Genomic DNA, 20,359 nt, shown 5'->3' with positions numbered 1-20,359 from the left:
GAAGTAACATGCACCGTGAAGCTCATCAATCAACGCATCAATCTGTGGAATGGGGTACTTGTTCTTGGTTGTCCTTTTGTTCAGCACCTTGTAATCAATGCACATCCTCAATGTACCATCCTTTTTCTTCACCAACACAATTGAAGAAGCAAAAGGAGACTTGCTAGGCCTAATGTGTCCCATCGCAAGAAGCTCCTTGATGGTTTTCTCGATCTCATCCTTGAACCTCTTAGGATGCTTGTATGGTGTAATCATCATAGGTTTAGCACCCTCCTTCAACTCAACGATGTGCTCAATACCTCTGTTCGGTGGTCTGCCAGGTGGAATGTCACTAAAGGCTCTGTCATACTTCACTCTCAACCTTTGTATGTTTGGGTGATACTCTGTCTTATGCTATCCCTCCTGTGTAGGCATGAGAGTACATGCGGCTGCCCACTCAATGTCATCATGTCTGATTAACCTCTCCAGCCGTGTGAAGGAAATAGGCCTGATGTCTCCATTCCCGATGGCTCTCAAAATGTGTTGCTTCCCATCCATTTCAAACTTAATCTCCATGTCCTTCAATCTGAAGGTGACCTTTTCCAATGAGTGCAACCACTCCATTCCAAGAACAATATCCAGATCACCCATGTTGGCAACATGGTAGTCTGCCTTGAACTCATAGTTGTTTAGGTGTAAGAGCAAATTTCTAACCATCCTGTTACACTTAAGAGTATAACCATCAGTAACCTGTACCCGTAGTCCCTCAAACTCCTCAGTCATAATTCCACGACGTTCAACAAAACGTGCATCAATGAAATTGCGCATAGCATCTGTATCAACCAAAGTAATAACTCTCTGCTCTGCTAGAACACCACGTAGTCTAAAAGATCCTTCCTGCTGAATGCTAGACAAGTGTGCCTCATGTAAGTGCAACTCGGGCTCCTCTTTAGTCTCCGGAGCTTCTGCTTCTTCCTCGGGCTCTGCATCACTATGATCAACCTCATGTCCAGAATTATTAGAATTTGAACCCTCGTAGTAAGCCCACATAACCCTGTTGGCCTTTCCCTTAGGCCTCATAGGACAATCATGATCTCTGTCGTAGGGACCCTTGCAGTAAAAACATAGCTTCTTCCTGCGCAAGTCATTCAGTGTCTCCATATCCAAAGGTGCAGTAGACTTACCCTTGGTGTCACCTTTTTTTGCCCTTGTTTTTATCAAACTTCTTATTGTCCATGAATGAAGAAGTGCTCTTGGTGGTGAACTTGTTGGAGGGTGCTGTGAACTCCATGCTCTGTGCCTTCCTCATAGCTTCTTGCAATGAAGGGAAATCGAATGCCTTGATCCACCCCTTTAGAGGTTCAGACAACCCCTCTGTGAACAATATAACCAACCTCCTCTCGGACACATCCTGCACCATCACTGATAATCTTTGAAACTCACTGATGTAGACCTCCAAATTTTCTGTCTGTCTGTCTCAACTGTGCAAGATCATGAAAGAATATCTCTGGGTCTTTCTTGTCAAAGCGCTCTACCAATCTATCCACAAAATCTTAATAGGATGTCACCTGATTATGCTACAATGTAACTATACCATGTGACCACCAATCATGTGTTGCGCCCTCTAAATGCAAAGTGGCATACCTGATAGCATCCATCTTTGACATAGGCCTCAACGCTAGGAAAGTATCTAACTCATGGATCCAGGCTTGTGTTGTCATCTATCCATTGCCGTCGAAGGATGGTAAGGTGAGCTTGCTAGCAGCTCGCTCCAACTCACTATCCTGACCTCCTCTAGGCCTCCTGTTCTGCCTGCTACTCCTTATGTGCTCTCTTCTCTGACTCAGGTAGCGATCAAAATTCAGCAACTCACGAATGTGTGGAGGTAGTGCCTGCCATTCTACATCTGTAGCTTGAAGATCATCCTGAAAGTCCTCTGGCATATTGTCCTCTATTGCCTCCTGGGTTGCCTCTCTAAGGAATGTAAGATGTGTAGTTCTGTTTGCAGTCCATGACCTGTGCTTAGGAGCACCCTGTGAACTTGCTACACTCCTGTTATCTTGCTCTGGTGTCCCCCTACCCTGTTCTTGATTCCTCAGCTGAGCAACTCTTTCCATCATAGTAGTCAATGCACGTATAGACTGAACTATCTCTTGCTGTCCAGTAGCCATAGCTCGGAAGAAGTTTCTAGTCTCATCCTCATCAGTCCTAGGGACTCTAGGTGGACTCTGTGACTGTCTTCACCCATAGTAAGTATATCTCTGAATTCCTGCTCACCTTTAGGTGCTGCTCTCTTGCGTGTATAATACTTGTGATACCCAGAAGTTGAAGAATGCATAAAGATTCTTTACCCAACAGGATGGCAAGAACACTACTCTGATACCATTGTAACGGCCCTTGCCAATAGGCCACTAATAACCACTGATACTGAACTGTGAAATTTCGTCAAACACTTGACATGCAAACTAAATACACTGCTGAAAATAAAATGCTGAATAAAGGAAATTGTTGTGCAACAAATCTACTCAAATAGCTGATGTAAAATAGTTCCAATATATTTATTCAATGATAACCAAATGCTTTTACATATGATATGCGATTTTTAACTCAAAGCATTACAACATGGCACATTACAAACAAACCCTCACTGGCTGAATGCAACTGAGAATTTCTTACAATTACAAACTAAAATGAAAGAACTTGGATTGAGCAAATGTTGGAGACTGAATGCTGAAGACAAAATGATGAAAATGCAACTCCAACTTGCCCTCAAACTTGCTGACCGTACGGCCTGCAAGTACAACCGTACATGTACAGACTGGTACGACACCTGACAAAAATGAATGCTGGGCTGAAAGGTGCCGAAAATGCTATGGAAATAATCGCCAGGTTCCAAGGAAAATTCTCCCACAAAATAAAAATCAAACTCCCAGCCAACATTGAGATATGAGCAAAAATGTGTGTCTAGGCTGAAAATCGAACCCTACTGGAAATGTCCAAATAAGCCCAACTTGAAGTAGCTGAATACTACTTCCAAAGTGCAACCCTTCAAAGGATATTTCACCTCTTTAGTTATGCAAATCCTTAGGAGACTCCGTTCCTAAAGATCAAATGACAATCTGTAGACCAAGATGGTGCCACAAATGCTCAAAGAGAAAAGTAGTGTAAACTCAAGTCATAGGATGTCCAAATGAGGGGCCAAGCACTCTATTTATTCACTTTTCTAAGAAGCTACTAAGAACTTCTAGAAGTATCCATAAAATATTCTTATGAAATTCTTTTATAATGCACTTTTATATAAAAAGTAACTTTATAAAATAAAAAGTGCAACTCAACTCAAAATAATAATATTTTGGCCCCGCATAACACATAAAATAAAAAATATGCTAAACCCCATCTCTCCAAGAGCAAAATAGAACATCCAATCCCCAAATAATCATCAAAATGACTCCCTCACCAAAATCATCTGCCTATAAGAGTCCATGATAGGCAAATTTACTTAAAAATATTACCTATTACCCATAATACCTATTCTTGTGCAAATATAGAAAACCCTTAGAAAACTTCCCATTGCACCCCCTTCCCCTCACTAAAAAGAAGTGAGAAGGTCTAGGTGCCCCACTTGAAAGAATGATGTCCTACACCTGCAAGAAAGTTTGCAAGTGATGATGCTTACGCTTAGTGAAAGTTTTGGTGAAGATATCTGCAATATTCTCTGCTTTACTTCAATACTGCAAATTGATGACTTGCTCTTGAATTAGCTCTTGGAAAATGTGCACACAGACCTCTATATGTTTGATTTGTTGAGAATGGTCTAGGTTCTTTGAGATTTGAATGGGACTTTGATTGTCACAACAAATGATTCATGGCTTTTGAAAAGGAATGCCAAACTTAGGGAGGATATTAAGAAGGTAGATAGCTTCAGTTGTAGCATTAACAAAATCTCAATATCCCGCCTTAGTGGAAAAAAGAGTAGTGGCATGCTACTTCTTGCTTTGCCAACAAATGGTGTTTGAATCAAAATGAAAGTTGATGATACAAGGTTGTGAGCAAGTTGACCTTACAAGGTCACGTCAACCAATGGAGTGGAACACTTAACATTACTGTTAACTCTAGATAGCAAGGGAGTTGGGGCAGGCTTACTCACAACCACATTAAACCAAACTGATCAGAAGCATACTTGGGTTGAGCAAGTTAGATCTTTGGAACATAATGTGTGATCTCAATTGTAAGAAAATAGTCATACTGAACCCAGATCAGTCATGGGAAACTTGTCGTGCAAAGAAACCTAGCAGTGTTGGATGAGGTGCTTGTCATGACAATTAAATCATCAACATAGAGAACTAAAAATAGATGACAATCCTTTTGTAAAATGTAGACATTCAAACTTCAGTCGTGATAGGGGAATAATGATTAAGAGATGAAAGGAACCCATCTTGGAATACCAAACTCTAGGCCTTGCTTTAGGCCATAGAGAGATGTCCTCAACCTATAAACCAGTTACAAATTGTTAAGGAATCCCTATGGCTACTCCATGTGAATGTCCTTTTGATGATCCTTGTGAAGAAATACTTTTCTTACCCGTCTGATGTTCAACCCATCAGTGGGTTGCTGTAGTGGCAAGAATCAAGTTAATGGAGTTAATTTTAGTAACATAGGTAACACTTTTTTGTAATCAACACTAGGAACTAGCGAGAAGCCTTTAGCCACTGGTTGTGCCAAGTACTTATCTATAGCACCATCCATTGCAAATTTGGTCCAATAAATCCATTTACAAATAAACTAGTAAAAAATGCTTGCGATTTTTTTAGCAATTTAAACAAAAATCTGGTCAAATTTTGATTTATCATTTGAAAGTGACGGCTTATTGAATTTTAAGGCTCTTAGAGGGCTCAGATATAGGCCATGGAGACTAGTGGGTGGTAGTCAAGGAGGTTTGCTGGGTGGAGTGTTAATTAAGAAATATTATAATAAACTAAATGCAAACAAGATAATTCTTCACTAATGTCTCTCAGGTAACACTTTACATATGTTATTATTTTGTGAAAATATTTGAATGCATATTCTTATATTTTAGTAACTTCATTGTAACAAAAGTTACGTATGCAATAGTAATTTGTTTTTTCCTGTTTTCCAGAGCTATAACATGGTTTGCGGTTGGTTGCTACTACTACTGTATACGGCAATTCGACCAGGCACGTCGTTATTATAGGTAAAGTTAATTCTCTTCATGTTGAAATGTTAAAAGCATGCTAATTGGTGCTGATCATTTTCTGGCCTTGTTTATCAAAAAAAACATAAAGGGCATTTTGCATAGAGAGGATAGACATTTATACTTACTTTTTTTGTACCAATTCATGAGAATAAATATGATTATTTGGAACATATTATTGTATGTGCCACTTGATATTTTTTGCTCTATTGGGATTTGGGCTTTGCTAATTGTAACTCCAACCAATTACATCATATGGTTAGTTTTGCACTTGCTGGCAGATGTATGCACATGGTCGAATGTTTTAGACTCAAACTATCTAAGCATAAGGACATACTACTTAAGAACTCTATAGGCATACTAACAAGGGCCATGGTCTCTTGTGCTTCTAATAAACTGTAAAAAACCAAACTGGCTCCCCATTCAAGTATTGGAGTACAAATAACTATTTTTGCAATTTTCTTAAAGTTTTTTTTAATTTGTTGTATTTTGCACAAGTAAAAAATGAATCAACCATTACATGAAATAAAACCAGATTAAAACTGAATAGATGTTCCTTGCATTTATTTGGAAATAAAAAATTCACTTTGTTAATTTGGCACTTGGAATGCATTAAATCACCAAGACGTGCCACCAATTCAGTCTCCTACTGCTCATGGCAACTCCTTAATAGCCACACCCAGCTGCCAGTAATTTGCTGCCCCTTATTTGACCATAGAATCTGCTGTATGCCGCGTGGGGGTCATGTGCTAGGCAAATGATGCAAGGATGATGCTCCTAAACACCCAATCACAAACAGGCAGAATGAACGCAGTCCCAACTTGGCATACACGGCTCCTTAGTGGCCGTTCATTTCCAACGCAGAATTGCAAGTCATTAAAAGGACTCAAAAATGTTGCCGTCCAGACCCTTGATAGAATCCAACTTTGTTTCCAATCACAGCTGCCGTATTTTTTGAAAGGAAAATGCAGACCCTCCAGTATTAATTCAATCAGCAAAGAGCAATATAAATTCTCAGCAAGGAAATGTAAGCCTCGACAATTGAGTAAATAATCACCCTCAGAATCTCCAAACCAATAATCTTTTCAGTAGTAATCTCCTTAGCCACAGTATGCTACAGTAAGGAAAATATCTAGCAAATAACAAATCCACTGTACTTCAGCAGTGGAATGAAAACACTTTTCAGCTACAGTGATGAACAGTAGAGAAGTTAGGCAATCTTAGCTATACCTCAGCAGCTAAATTGCAAATGCAATTTTCAGAATTTGCAACCCTTATACATCAGCAAGGGCATATAGTGTAGAATCCAGGAAAAGCCACAAAGGCACAAAATCAAGTATATATTCAAGCATGTCTTTTCCCAATGAAATAAGCTCTTATTTATAAGCTTTTGTTGGCCAAAGTTTCCCTAAAACTCCATTTAAGAAATTGTGGAAGTTTTAAAAAAAAACTCAACTCTAGAAGCTTTCTAACTTGCTTTTTAAGAAATATCTCTTAAAGTCATTATTATAATAATATAAACATTATTATAATAATGCTACTCAATGATTAATAAATAAATAAGAACTCATGCAATTTATTACTTTATTAACTGCAGGTGATGACCAATTGCTGAAGTCACCCACTGCACTGCCAAAAATAGCAATTGCCGAAAATAGACTTATTAAAAATAGTAAGTCCAAAGTTGAGACCCCCAAAACATCCTGTCAGCTCATGAGGGTCGCTATGATGAGCTAACTCTATCAATTGCATAGACCTGCCAAAATGGGGGACATTACATAAACTGATTGTAATGCTATATGGCTAATGAACCAGTCCAGCATTCCAAGGATTGACATTTCAAAATTCTGTCGCAGTGTGCCCAAAAGACAATGGTAATATACTTTCCGAACACAATAGAAAACTAGCGACACATTTAGATTGTTAGCCTTCCCAATTTATGTTTTTCTTGATGATTTAAAAGGATGTCTACACTTTTTAAAGAATTTTCATTAATCTATCAGTTAATCAGAGACTTCCATGGGTCCAAAACTCCACGGATTTGGGAGGATGCAAATTGGAAACACTTAAGTTCTTTTTATGATCCCAAGGAGGTAGTTAATGGTGGAGAGTGTAGAAGAGCCTCAAAAAGTGAAATAATGCTTACACAACTGAATGTTACGAAGCTAGTCTTAGTACTAAAATCACCAAAAATTTACTCCCTTCATCAATTTCTGTATCCTCCTTAATATCCTTTTAATATCCTCCTTCATACCTTCTTAATATACTCCTTGAGTTTGAGCTAGGAAATGCCTCATTAAAAACATCACACGAGCTAGATGACTAGAGCAAATTTATATTCACTGCTTAAGATTTCTCTTGCCTCCTATACATTGAGACCAAACTAGAGTTCCCAGATTTGGACTTGGCTCGAACTTGGCAAGGCCGACTCAACTCGTAACTCGACAACGACTCGACAATAATTCAGCAAAATAAATAACCCTTGACATTATATACTTTTATAATTATTAATTTTATATATGAAATGATCTGTCATATTCCATGACCCGGGCCGAGTCATATAAGCTCAGCAAGGTCTGCTCGGCTCACTGACTTGGACTACTTGCAGGACTAGCGGACAGTTATGGTATAATGGATCAAACATCTATACAAAACTCCAAGCTACTGGTAAAGAAATATTATGTTTGTCAGTTTTCTCAATCCATTTGTGGCCTCCAAGCCTTGCACTATCTTTCAAAGTGATGGACAAATTGGCATTTTCTACAGAGGGATATTTGTAATTTCCAGCATTAAAGATGCAATGACATTATTATATTTTTACCGCAGTTTCATTTGGGAAAGCGGTCTACATTGCAGTACATCTTATTGGAGTCTTCATATAATAACTTTAAATGCTTTCCCTTGAATGGAGATGTCAGGCAACTAGAGAACCTTCATGGTAACTGATTGGGCTGAATCCATGAACCAGAGCTTTCCATTTCCTTAGCACATCTTATCAAATTCCACCTACAATTCTTAATTCAACGTGTGATTGTGTGCCTTAAAGCTTTCCATCGATCACTCAACTAGTATAGAAGAACTTCAACAGTTCATAAATTCTGCCACTAAGTTATGCATTTGCCAGGAGCTGTAGTGATAGCATGGGTTTTGAATTGAATTTGATGGTTTAAAGGCTATTGTAACATACTATTTCCCGAAGTCATTTTAAGAACCATATTTTAAAATAAAAATAGAATCATAACATGATGACATAGTGGTAGTTATAACAGTTACTTCACATGAAATAGAAATAAATCAATTTATTACAATTTATTAAAACAGAAACTATTAACGAACTAATCTAGTTCAAATGAAAGAAACAACTATAACTTCCATATCTATTTCCTTTCCATGTCTATTACATTCTTCAGAGATAACATAATGTAATATCAATTTGAACAACACGATACATAATTAAGACAATGATAAATAAAATGTACAAAAGAATCAAGTACCATACATGAAGCAGATGATAGTCATTGTGTTGAGCAAGCCTCAACATCTGGTGGAGAGACAAGCATAGCCATGGGCTTAAACTCCCAACCACGAACGTTTTACTTATCCCCACACAATGTCATTCGAGAAAGGCCTTCCTTACCCCAACATTTAGGCTTGGGGCACCATGGTCTTGCCACCTGAGCATTCCGGTGTTAGCATCGACTAAGCAGCAGACAAGGCTGTGGATATCCTCCATCAACCTTCCCTATGTCAGCTAGCACTTTGACCTCTAGTGATCGCTGTGACAAGCATGCTACTAACCTACCTTGGCTAGGGATTTCAGTGGGCTACCAATTTTGCCCGATCATCCACTGCTCAACTTGACAACAAGAGTTACATATTGGACAACCATGAGCTGACTCAGTTTTATTTATATAATTTTTATGATTAGATAACTTTCATTTCTGACTTTTTTATTCTTACAAGGATGTTCTCTCCTCCCCACCCATTTGGCTCGACCATTTCGGTATGGCAACGTAATAAAGAACATTGATTTCATAACTTGCAATGAAAGTTGTGCTGCGTAGAGCGGACTTGAGATCACTGCCTCATGATGCAAGTGGAATGCTAGCTTGTAAATGTTGGCAAGGAAGTTGATAGAGCTGAGACTATTCGCTAGACTCTTGAATAATTGCGGAGCTTCTCTCAATGAATTCGATTGTTATCACAAACCTTGGCTTGTTGTCGTGAGATGCAATTTGTAGAGCATAAAGAAACTTGAAGAGCAAGGGTACTCGCATGGTCTTGGCGAGTGCATAAATAAACATCCCGTAAACGCACTCTTGGTTACAAGAGGCCGAGGTGGCAGGTGCAAGGCTAGCAATCGGTTCAAAGATAAATTAATTTTCCAACTTAAAAGAGTAACTCCATTGATTTGAATATTTAAAAAACATGAGCTCGATAAAAGACGAGAAATTGTGTAAATATTGAGCAAATATTAAAGATAATTATAAAGTTTATCCCTCATGATTTTAAAATATATTGGCATCATGGTATTGGTGCCACCTCTATTTGTACGTACATATATGTGAATAAATTTAGTCACATTTCTTTTGTATCATTATATTCATTTACATGCGCGCGCACACACACACAAGTTCAAGTATAGATGCCAAGATAACATGGTGTCAATATATGGAGGTATAACTAGGAGACTACACAACGATCTCAAATAGAAAAGGTAACAATTTAATACTATTTAAATGCGTAATGTTTTCTTAATAAGTGTTATGAAAGGTATACTCTTGCTTGCCTAGTCATTAAATCGTTAACCTAGATGGTTAGAATCCATACCTGATGGCCTGTCAGTGGACTTTTTGGTGGCCTAAGCTCTTGCTCCTGTTTAGCAATACTTCCCCCCTTTTGTCGTGTCCTGCAATGAAGAAGAATTTCGACTATAATAACATATTCCTCAATTTAAATCAAGATAACTATAATTCAAAAGTTATTTTTAATCATCAGAACGGCTGACCACCATTTCCACTAAGCAACTAACTTTTCTAACTTCTTTAAACAATAATAAAAAATATTCATTTTCTGATAAAAATGTAATAAACAACTAACATATCATCTTTACATGAATCAAAACGAACAACCATATTTCCATTTCACATCATCATAATATTCAACTGATTAACTAACCAATTGACATTCACATGAAATGTATAACTACTATATGATTATTTAAATTGGCAAAAATTTGGGATGTAACAACTATTCTAACACCTCCATTATGGATGTGATGCATGCTTCTTAAAATGAAACTTTGGAAACATAATATAGTTCCATATTTCAGTCAAGATCCAATAGTAGTTTGTCACCCAGTTGGGTTTATCTAAAAGTTTTGAAGCCAAAGTATGGCCCGATAATCCATACTGTCTGGGGCTCAAAGGAGAATAGAACTTTAAAAGCTCTTGTCAGGCCCGACTATGAGTTACCAAGTTTTTGAATTCCAAGATTACCCGATTTTGAAGGGGAATTCAAATTCATCAACTATATTCCAAGGTTGCATGGGTATGTGGGTACGGGAACGGGAACGGGTACGGGAGCGGGTACGGGTACGCATATTTTTCAAAATAGGGGACGGGGGTACGTGTGTAAGCCTAATTTTTTCTATATAATTAATATTTTATAGAAAATATAAAAATCAAAATATCTGTCATGAGTCATGACATTGAGCATTCAAAACAAGAAATTTGAAAATATAAGCCATAAGTCAAATATATATATATATGCTATTGCTGAATGTTTAAAGTATTTTTCATAATTGGGGATGGAGGTACTTGGGTATGTCAAACTTAAAAATTACACTTTTATATTTATAAAAAATCTGATTTTATGAGTCATGACGATGGTTTTTCAAAACAAGAACAGTGATAAAGTTTGCAAATGTAATGTACTGTTTTCAGTTTCAGATTTGCTATATGTTTGAAATAATAATACATGATAAATGCTTAGATGCATAACAAAGAAGGCAGACTTTAAACATGAACAAGAAGATCCTAAACCATATGACAATGACATATTGCAAATGATAAACTTTTAACTTGAACAGTGATAAAGTTTATTGTTAATGAGTATCAAAGTTTCAAACTGATTTGGTATTGAATTAAGTTTGATAAACAACAAGCTAATACAAAAACAAAAAACCAAAAAAAAAAAATCAGAATCTTAATCAAGGTCCTTAGCTATGATGCTCTCCACCGAGTACCCGGTACGTGGGATACGTGTACCCGGTACTTGGGTACGTGGGTACGAGTACCAGGGGTGTGGGTACGAGTACCCATGCAACCTTGCTATATTCTAATTCACTGGTCAGGTTCATTAACGAAGGATGTCTTTCATGAGCTTTCTTGTCAAATATAATGGATGTCTTTTTGCAATTCCTTGGTTAAGCCATTAAATGAATGCTTTTGATTGCATGTATTACAAGCTGTACTCTATCTTATGCCGTGAATTTGGTGAATCTTGGATCACCATTAAAGAGGCTTTCTCCAACACGAAGTGCCACTTTCCCACTAGTGGTTGTAATAGAACTGTCTCTTCTCTTATAACCATGATACATGAGCTTGATCCAAGAGAAATAGTTGTATTCATTTGAGTGAGTGCCATGAAGATATGATGTAACTCAATATAGAGAAGGTGACGTTACCCAATCTATTTCAAGAAGTTGGTAATGTTATGATATATGATTTGAAAGTATATTTAATGTTATTCAATTTGGATTGAAGGCCACATCCTATTATGGAAACTTGGTCCAATGAAGAGAAGCACAAAATTGTATCCATTATCTTTAAACATTTATAGGTCCTTACCAAGATAGTTTGGCATTTTTAAGTAAAATTTGGGGGATTCTAAAAAGTGGGGTAACAACTAGCTCCGAAGGGGATGAGGACTAAAAGGGATGAAGAGAACTCCAAAACTTGGAAAGGAGACTAATGCCTTGTCCATTGGGCTATAGAGTCAGAAAGAAATTACGGGAATGTCAAAGTTATGCCGAAAAATAAAGATAAACAAACATAAACATAATGAAGAACAATAAGACACATGAAGACACAACTATTTATCCTGGGAAAGCCCTCCGACTTGAGGGGAAAATCCCAGCCCCACCAAAAAAAAATCTCTGTTATTAAATAATAGACGTTGGAGTACAATGCTTTCAATTGAACGCACACTCATCCGTCAAATCAATCATATATATCTTGAGTTTAGAGATTCTTTATATCATAATCAAAAGTCTCTTCATTTTCCTAATGCGAGTCTCTTCATATTTCTAAACGCACGTCTCTCCACATGTCACATGTCTCTTCATATAATACAATGTCAAATATTTAGGATGAGAGACCTAGCATACCTTGGATGCCATGTCATGCTCACTTGGTTATAAGGAAGATACAAATGAATATGACAAAAAGATCACCATCAATCTCTTCGCTAGTTGCTGACGCAATATAGAGTTAAAGATCTATATTGGAGATATAATCTTCAACACTCCCTCTTAGCAAGAGAGATCTTTAGTGTGACAGGCACACATAGTTGCAACCAAAAAATGTCAATAACAAATTCTCTCAATAAAACATTATTAGCTCAGCTTAACACTATTCACCGTAGCTACTTCTAGAGGGTCAACCATAAAAGCATAAGATTAAAGTCATGGAGTCACACACATGACTTCTTCCATGCCTACTAGTAGAGGGTGAATCCACCATACCTATTTGTAGAGGGTGGAACAAGGGCTTTCACCCCAGACTTCTCCTAGAGAAAAATGTATTTCCACCATGCCTACTTGGAGAGGGTGAGTCAACCATACTTACTTGCAGAGGGTGGAGCGAGGTTTTTCACCATAGACTTCTCCAAGAGAAGAATGCATCTCCACCAAGTCTACTCGTAGAGGGTGGATCCACCATGCCTACTAGCAAAGTGTGGATCCACAATACCTACACGTAGAGAGGGCGACAGGGATTTGTCATGCCTCGTAATTATGACAATATAGATAAATAGATAAATAGATAAATGAAATACAATAGTTCTATTAATATTTCAATGAATATATAAATAGATAATATATAATACTAGTAGTTATATATACTAAATCATTATAGTAGTCAATAACAATATATAAATTATAATATAAGGTCATTGTGAATAAATATATTGAAATAAAGATATAATATATTGTTAATGGTTATAAAAGAGTTAATTACTAAATAATAAATAATAATTAATATGATAAAGGTTAAATAAATAATAAACTACAAAATAAAATAGTAATATAAAGATATAATACAAATTTATATAATAAATAATAATATAATTTTTAATTTTTTTTGTTGATTTGTAAAAAAGGCCTAGGTCTGAATTTATTAATTAAATAAAAGATAATGCACAAATACAAGTACAACCCCATTCTATGGAGGCATCGGTAGAAAAGAATGGGGGAAAGAAAACATCTGGTTTAGCTGGGACTTATTCAGCCCAGATGTATCATACGAATTTTCCTAACCAATTTAAAAACAAGTATTTAACTAATACCTAATCCCATTCACATGACAATGACTTCCATTAACTAATTATAACTAGAAAGAAATAATTGCTTCTTAATCTATTTGCAATTTGAATTCAACGATTGTAAAGGAAATAAATAAATGATTACATTGCTATCATTTAAATCAATCTAACATGTTCAACTGAAAGTAAAATAACAACTATCTTCTTAAACATCTAATATATTCATGTATGTATATATCTAAACTATCTATTTATGCTTCCATGATTCCAAAGTAAAAGTGCAAAAGAACATGCAGAAATAATGGAGAAATCCCTTTGTCATGTTGTTCAAGCTTCGGCATTAGTGAGACGAGAAGCATTGACATAGGCTTAACCTCCCAACTGCGGACCATATTTATCCCCACACATCCTAACTTAATAGAATGACCCCCCTACCTCGGCATTGGGCTTGGGATCATCTTAAGTCCACCCATCCGAGCAACCTGGTGGTTTAAGTGTCCCATTAGTTATTCATAAATAACTGAAGCTTCTGGACAAACAAAAAAGATCTCATGATCGACACATCTGCCTATATCTACCTTGGCCAAGGATTTCAAATTGGGTTTGTAAACTCGATCTCCACCACTGGACTTGATAGCTGATTTCATCAATAGGACATGCATGAGCTATTATATGTGTTTATTACTTAGTTATTTGATTTAAATCTTGATTCTTGCAGGTTATCTTCACCTCTTCACCATTTATGGCTTCCATGCCGGTGAATCCTAGGTGCTTGAGAGATTATATCTTCTTTATCTTGTTTTACACCTCTTCACCATTATTGGCATCCTTGCTGGTGAATTCCTCGGTGTTTGGACTTCATGATATTATTCACACCTCTCCATGATGTATAAAAAGAAAAAGAAATAAATTTGGACAGGAACATTGACTCATGGTTTTCGTTATAATTTCCATCTTCCATATCCATGGCTGAGACAATCTCATGGTTATTAGTATAACAAGTGACATGATATCAGGCACTGTGATGTTTCAGCTAAGGAAGCTATGTTTATATATGCATATTCCATCCAACTGTATATAAATTTGTTAGCAAACTTTACATTAAAATGGATAGAAGAACAAGACAAAATACCGACTTGGTATAGTAGTGAGAAAGGAGAAAAAGACAGATCAAATACGTATCAGGATGGACCGAGCAAGACTCACGTGACTCGTAGCAAGATGGTCTTTCCTCCTGCGGCTAGAAATGATAATCTTCTGCGTTTCCCTTTCTCTGTACTCGCTGATGGTTTAGGATATGAAAGACGAAATTAACGGGTTGGCAATCTATGAGAACAATAGTGTGCTCAGACTCACTCGGTTTTGCTTAACGCAATAGTAGGTGAATGAAAAAGGTAGCAAAAATAGCAGAGAATAAGAGTAGTGTCAAATACGATTAATGACATTCTATTAAATGGCCGGCCTTGGCTCTTCGGCTACCTTCAGTTATCAAGAAGGCCATTCGAAAGCATCACAAATTTCGAATTATAAAAGAAAGAATTAAAGAGGGAAAAGAATAAGGAGTTGAAGAGTTTTTAAATCTTTATTTTATTATTATTATGCACTCATATATGTTCATGTGTATATATTGGTGAAATGACATCATTAGATCATAAAGTTATAATTTATTGGTGTCACTTCATTTTTTATATATGTGTTCGTATTTTTAAGGGTTTATAATAATGATTAAATAAGAGATTTCAATAATAAATCTTTGAAGGTATGAATTTTATATTTTTAATTTAGATTATTTAAGTTTTTATTATATTGTTTTCCTAATAGCTCATGCAGTCCTATAATGCAATTTGTGGTCAAGTCTTCATATCCTTTCCAAGGTAGTCTTAGGTCATACCTGTCAATCTTGATGACTGGACCAATCGACCATCCCCTTCCGATGATCCCGTTTAGCAATGCTTCCCCTCTCTTTAGTCTTTTTCCTGCAATCACCCAGGCAAAACATTCTCGCCAAGACATTAATTCAAAAATATATTGATCGTTAATTCCAATCAAACAATTGTCAATCATCTAAAGATAGTTATAGGTTGCTTGATTATTTTCCTCAATGTCTATGTTAACTAACTCATTTCACATGATGATGAAAGAAATAATTCGTTATCAGTTGGTACAACATATATAATTAACTAACTCGTTTCACATGACCAAGAAAAAGAAACAATCTGTTAACAGTTGATACAAAGTATATAATTAACTAACTTTTTTCACTTGATCAGGAAAAAGAAATAATTTGTTAACAGTTGATACAACATATATAATTAACTAACTTGTTTCAGATGATCAGGAATAATTCGTTAAACTAATAGTTATGATCAAATAAAAAATTAGGGCAAAATTTGGGATGTAACACCAGAGAACTTATTAGAAGAAAATAAATCCGTGTTGGACCCACGGTCGAAATTAATACTCTTTCGATTATTAGTACATGTTGAGATTGAAAATTTTGGGGGAAGTACATTTAATTGATAATCTATCGATTATCTTTACATAATATAGAGAATTAAGCAATTACATAATTGAGAACTTCTATGAGCCATTTGTGATTTTATCCGAATCTTAAGGAACCATCCGTCATCTTCCCATTCAATCTTGAAACCTAGGAAGATCGCTAAAGATTGCACATAAAACACTTACGTTCTAGAACATGGGTTACTGTTAACACAAAAAACCTCTAATTGAAGACCCATCCATTCTCATCAGGGAAATCAAACCATAATATCCACAATAAAGAGAGTAAGAAAGAACACTACCTTCCATAGCTTTCATGCCACAGATTGGAGAGAAGGAAAAGGAGTAGCCGTAGGAAGAATAGAACATAACCAAATCTGAATGAGGATAGTTGATTCGAGGATTAACAAGTCCTTCAATAGGTTGCCTTTTAAGCAAAGCATAATGGACTATGAAAATGTAATCCAAAAAACATCAAACTCCTGAGCTATCATTTACATATTCCTTTCACATTATGTTTTTACAGAAAACAATTCCATGTAAGTTATAGGATTATATTGGAAAAGGTTGAGGGAAAGAACACTATAAGTAATTTCAAAAAACCTAAAGAGCCCTCTCGACCCAAATCCTCCCAGTCAATAGTAGAGCAAGATATAATCATTGAAATCAATCATGCTGGTGACTTAAAGAAATTATATCCATAAAGTTGAGGAGTATGCAAAAGACCAGAGACACCCTTTTGGCCAACCCCTGGAGGGCATTATCTAGTAGAGATTTAATTAAAATGAATCGTAGTCTTGAAAGAAACCAACTATTAACCAGAGAATAGATGTCCATAGGATCGAATATATCTTATAGCAAGAAGATCCATTAAAAACTAGGTAATATAGAGTATCTTTATTGGGCCCTTTCGAGCTCTGGCCAATCATATAAACCGATGTGCCCAACAACTTGCATTTCACATACATGCATAGTTTTAGACAGAGAAGTCCAAGAGATCAAAACATTCCTTAAAACCTAAGGTACTGATGCTGATTTTGATGCTGATGTGGGTGCGGGGTGCTGATGCATAGATGTGCGGAATTTTTTTTTTGGGATTTTGGATGCGTTTGGGTGCGTACATATATAATAATACAGTAATATATATGCACTAAAATTTATGTATCCAAAGAAATGCAAGAAATATACAAAAATAAACCATTCCATTGCATGATGCTTCACCATTGATAGTTCAACTTCAAATTCACTAATCAAATTCAGTTATTCAGAATCATAAGGATTCTCAAAAAAGTCTGCATTCTCATCATCATCAATTAAATACATGCTAAAATTGACATCTAAAAGGCATTTTGGCTGCGGGTGCTTTCTAGATGGGCTTGGATGCTTCCTAGATTCTCTTAGGAAGCACATCCTGGACCTGTGGATTCTTACTGGATGCTCTGCAGTGCATCCACCAAGAACCCACAGTCCCAGGATGCGCTTTCAGAGAGAATCCGTGTAGCATCCTAACACACCCAAGCATCCAGACGGGTCAGAACCAGCATCCGGCCATTTCAGCAGAGAATCGGTAACTAAGCTTAAAACTAGCTAAATTTCTAGAATAAGTCAATCATAAGAATATTGGGACATAGTTTATAACTAATAGTAGTTATAATCCATGATCTCAAGTACAAAGGAGATACAGCCTTAAAGATTAATAATTGGTTGAAAATTTAACAAGATTGAAATGCTCGATAACATATTACAGATATTGGCTAAATACCATTGACTCAGTTATTAAGCTGTCTAGGAGATACTTAGTCCAAGAAGGATAAAGAAAAAGATATGCTGCGACAAGAGGGGGCCAGATACTCACCAAACCCCAAAAAAAAAAAGCCATAAAACCCATGAGGAAAGAAAGATAACAAGAGAATAAGAAAGTGTTATACGTCTTACCAATATTTAAAAAAGACATAAAATTATAAATCCAACAATAATTCATCCCAATCAACATAAGACTTAATTTAGAGAATAGAGGAAGCCTTCTTATAAAGCTTCATTATATACAGAAGCCTAACAACTTAAGCTCCAAAAAAATGGTATATAGCATTAGCATATTTAGTATGAGAGTTATACGAGTTTAATATTATGACTAAAAGCTACTAAAGATGAGGAAGAAAGTCAACTGCTAATTCTCTAAGCTTATAGCTTCTTTGAGGTCCGCTATGTCCTCACCATAAGCTTGGTCGTGAGTGAGTCCTTCAAGATAGATATCCAACCAGTTTTCCTCAATAGGGCCATAAACATCAAAGAAAATCATGAAAAAATGCAGGTTTCTCTCCAAAGAAGCCCGTCGAGCCCAAAAACCTTCAATATCTTCTAAAAACAAAATGAGGTAGGTAGGGACTGGTTTGTTCCTCACCATCAGAATACCAACTAGATGCTCAGGGATAGTAAGATCATCCCTAATGTTAACCAAGATAATATCCAAATTCAGTATACTTCCTCAATAAAAAGTTCTCGGCATAGCTTGGTTATTATGTTCATGCTTTTGGGTGAGATTGTGTGTTAACCTCTCATAGAAGGAAAACTATTAGGACGCACAATATCCAATGAAGGTGTGAGAATTAACCTTGAGAGGGTAGCTGCTATTGATAAAATCTCTATCCCCACAACAATAAAACCAATTTAATCATTTCTAGGGAAGATCAATTTTTTGACAAGGTTTATATCAAATTTTGCTGAAATAGTCAAGCTCATGTAAAAACTGTTGAAGAAGGGAGCCAAGATTGTTTGGACAGGAGAGGCAGTTGAAGCCTTTGTAGCGACCAAACGGGCTATTAAGGAGGCATCAGTATTAAAATCTCCAGACTTCACTAAGCTATTCAAGGTCTTCTCTTTTGCATCTTTTCATACAATTGCTGCAGTTATGTTGCAGAAGAATGAAGAAGGATATGAGCAGTCTATTACATTCTTTGGTAAATCCCTACAACCTGCTGAATTAAAATATGATATCAATGAAAAGAAGCCCTATGCTTTGGTCAGAATTGTAATTTTTTGACCATATTTGGTAGGAGCAGAGGTAACTGCGTATATCCCAAGTGCAGCAGTAAAGGACATTTTCAGACAAGATGAAGTGACTAGTAGAAGGTGTAGATGGATAAATCAGGTTCACAAATTTAACGTAGATATCCAAGTCACTAAGATGGTGAGGGGACAAGGGTTAGCAAAATTAATGACAGGGTCAAATATAGAGGCAGTCCAGATCAATAATGTTAGCAATATTGTATGTAGTATTGAAGAAGGGAGCCAAGATTGTTTGGACGGGAGAGGCAGTTGAAGCCTTTGTAGCGATCAAACAGGCTATTAAGGAGGCATCAGTATTAAAATCTCCAGACTTCACTAAGCTATTCAAGGTCTTCTCTTTTGCATCTTTTCATACAATTGCTGCAGTTATGTTGCAGAAGAATGAAGAAGGATATGAGCAGTCTATTACATTCTTTAGTGAATCCCTACAACCTGCTGAATTAAAATATGATATCAATGAAAAGAAGCCCTATGCTTTGGTCAGAATTGTAATTTTCTGACCATATTTGGTAGGAGCAGAGGTAACTGCCTATATCCCAAGTGCAGCAGTAAAGGACATTTTCAGACAAGATGAAGTGACTAGTAGAAGGTGTAGATGGATAAATCAGGTTCATGAATTTAACATAGATATCCAAGTCACTAAGTTGGTGAGAGGACAAGGGTTAGCAAAATTAATGACAGGGTCAAATATAGAGGCAGTCCAGATCAATAATGTTAGCAATATTGTATATAGTATTGAGCCTACCCCTTGGCACTTTGATATATTATACTTGTTTAAAACACAAAAATGCCCTGATAACATATCAAGCTTCCAATTATGTCCTAATGGGAGGAGACCTACACTGGAAAGATAAGGATGGTATTTCATTACTATGCTTGGATGAAGGACAAGAAAATATGACTTTGAAAGAAATGCATGGAGGCGTATGTAGAGGACACTTATCTGCTAAAACTACAACTATTAAATTATTAAGAGCTGGTTACCACTGGCCATAAGTATTCAAAGCCTAGTACCAATATGTGAGAAAGTGTGAAACTTGCCAAATATTCACTAGA

At 36.3% G+C, this 20,359-nt stretch overlaps 1 protein-coding gene across 2 annotated transcripts in view; it reads left to right on the top strand.

Annotated features, from left to right (window-relative positions):
* The window catches only part of APC6 (anaphase promoting complex 6), a 169,758-nt gene that overhangs the window by 60,621 nt on the left and 88,778 nt on the right, over positions 1-20,359 (top strand). For both annotated transcript variants that reach the window (XM_089806964.1, XM_089806963.1), the window contains exon 9: positions 5,117-5,191. In XM_089806964.1, the coding sequence (XP_089663090.1) occupies positions 5,117-5,191 (75 nt within the window). The remainder of the gene's footprint in view (positions 1-5,116; positions 5,192-20,359) is intronic.

The sequence above is a fragment of the Cupressus sempervirens genome, chromosome 10 (assembly GCF_028749045.1).
Source record: "Cupressus sempervirens isolate cs-2001-9-10 chromosome 10, ASM2874904v1, whole genome shotgun sequence".
NCBI lineage: Eukaryota > Viridiplantae > Streptophyta > Pinopsida > Cupressales > Cupressaceae > Cupressus > Cupressus sempervirens.
The sequence above is the reverse complement of the archived record's forward strand: the minus strand, read 5'-3'. Positions and strand labels throughout refer to the sequence as shown.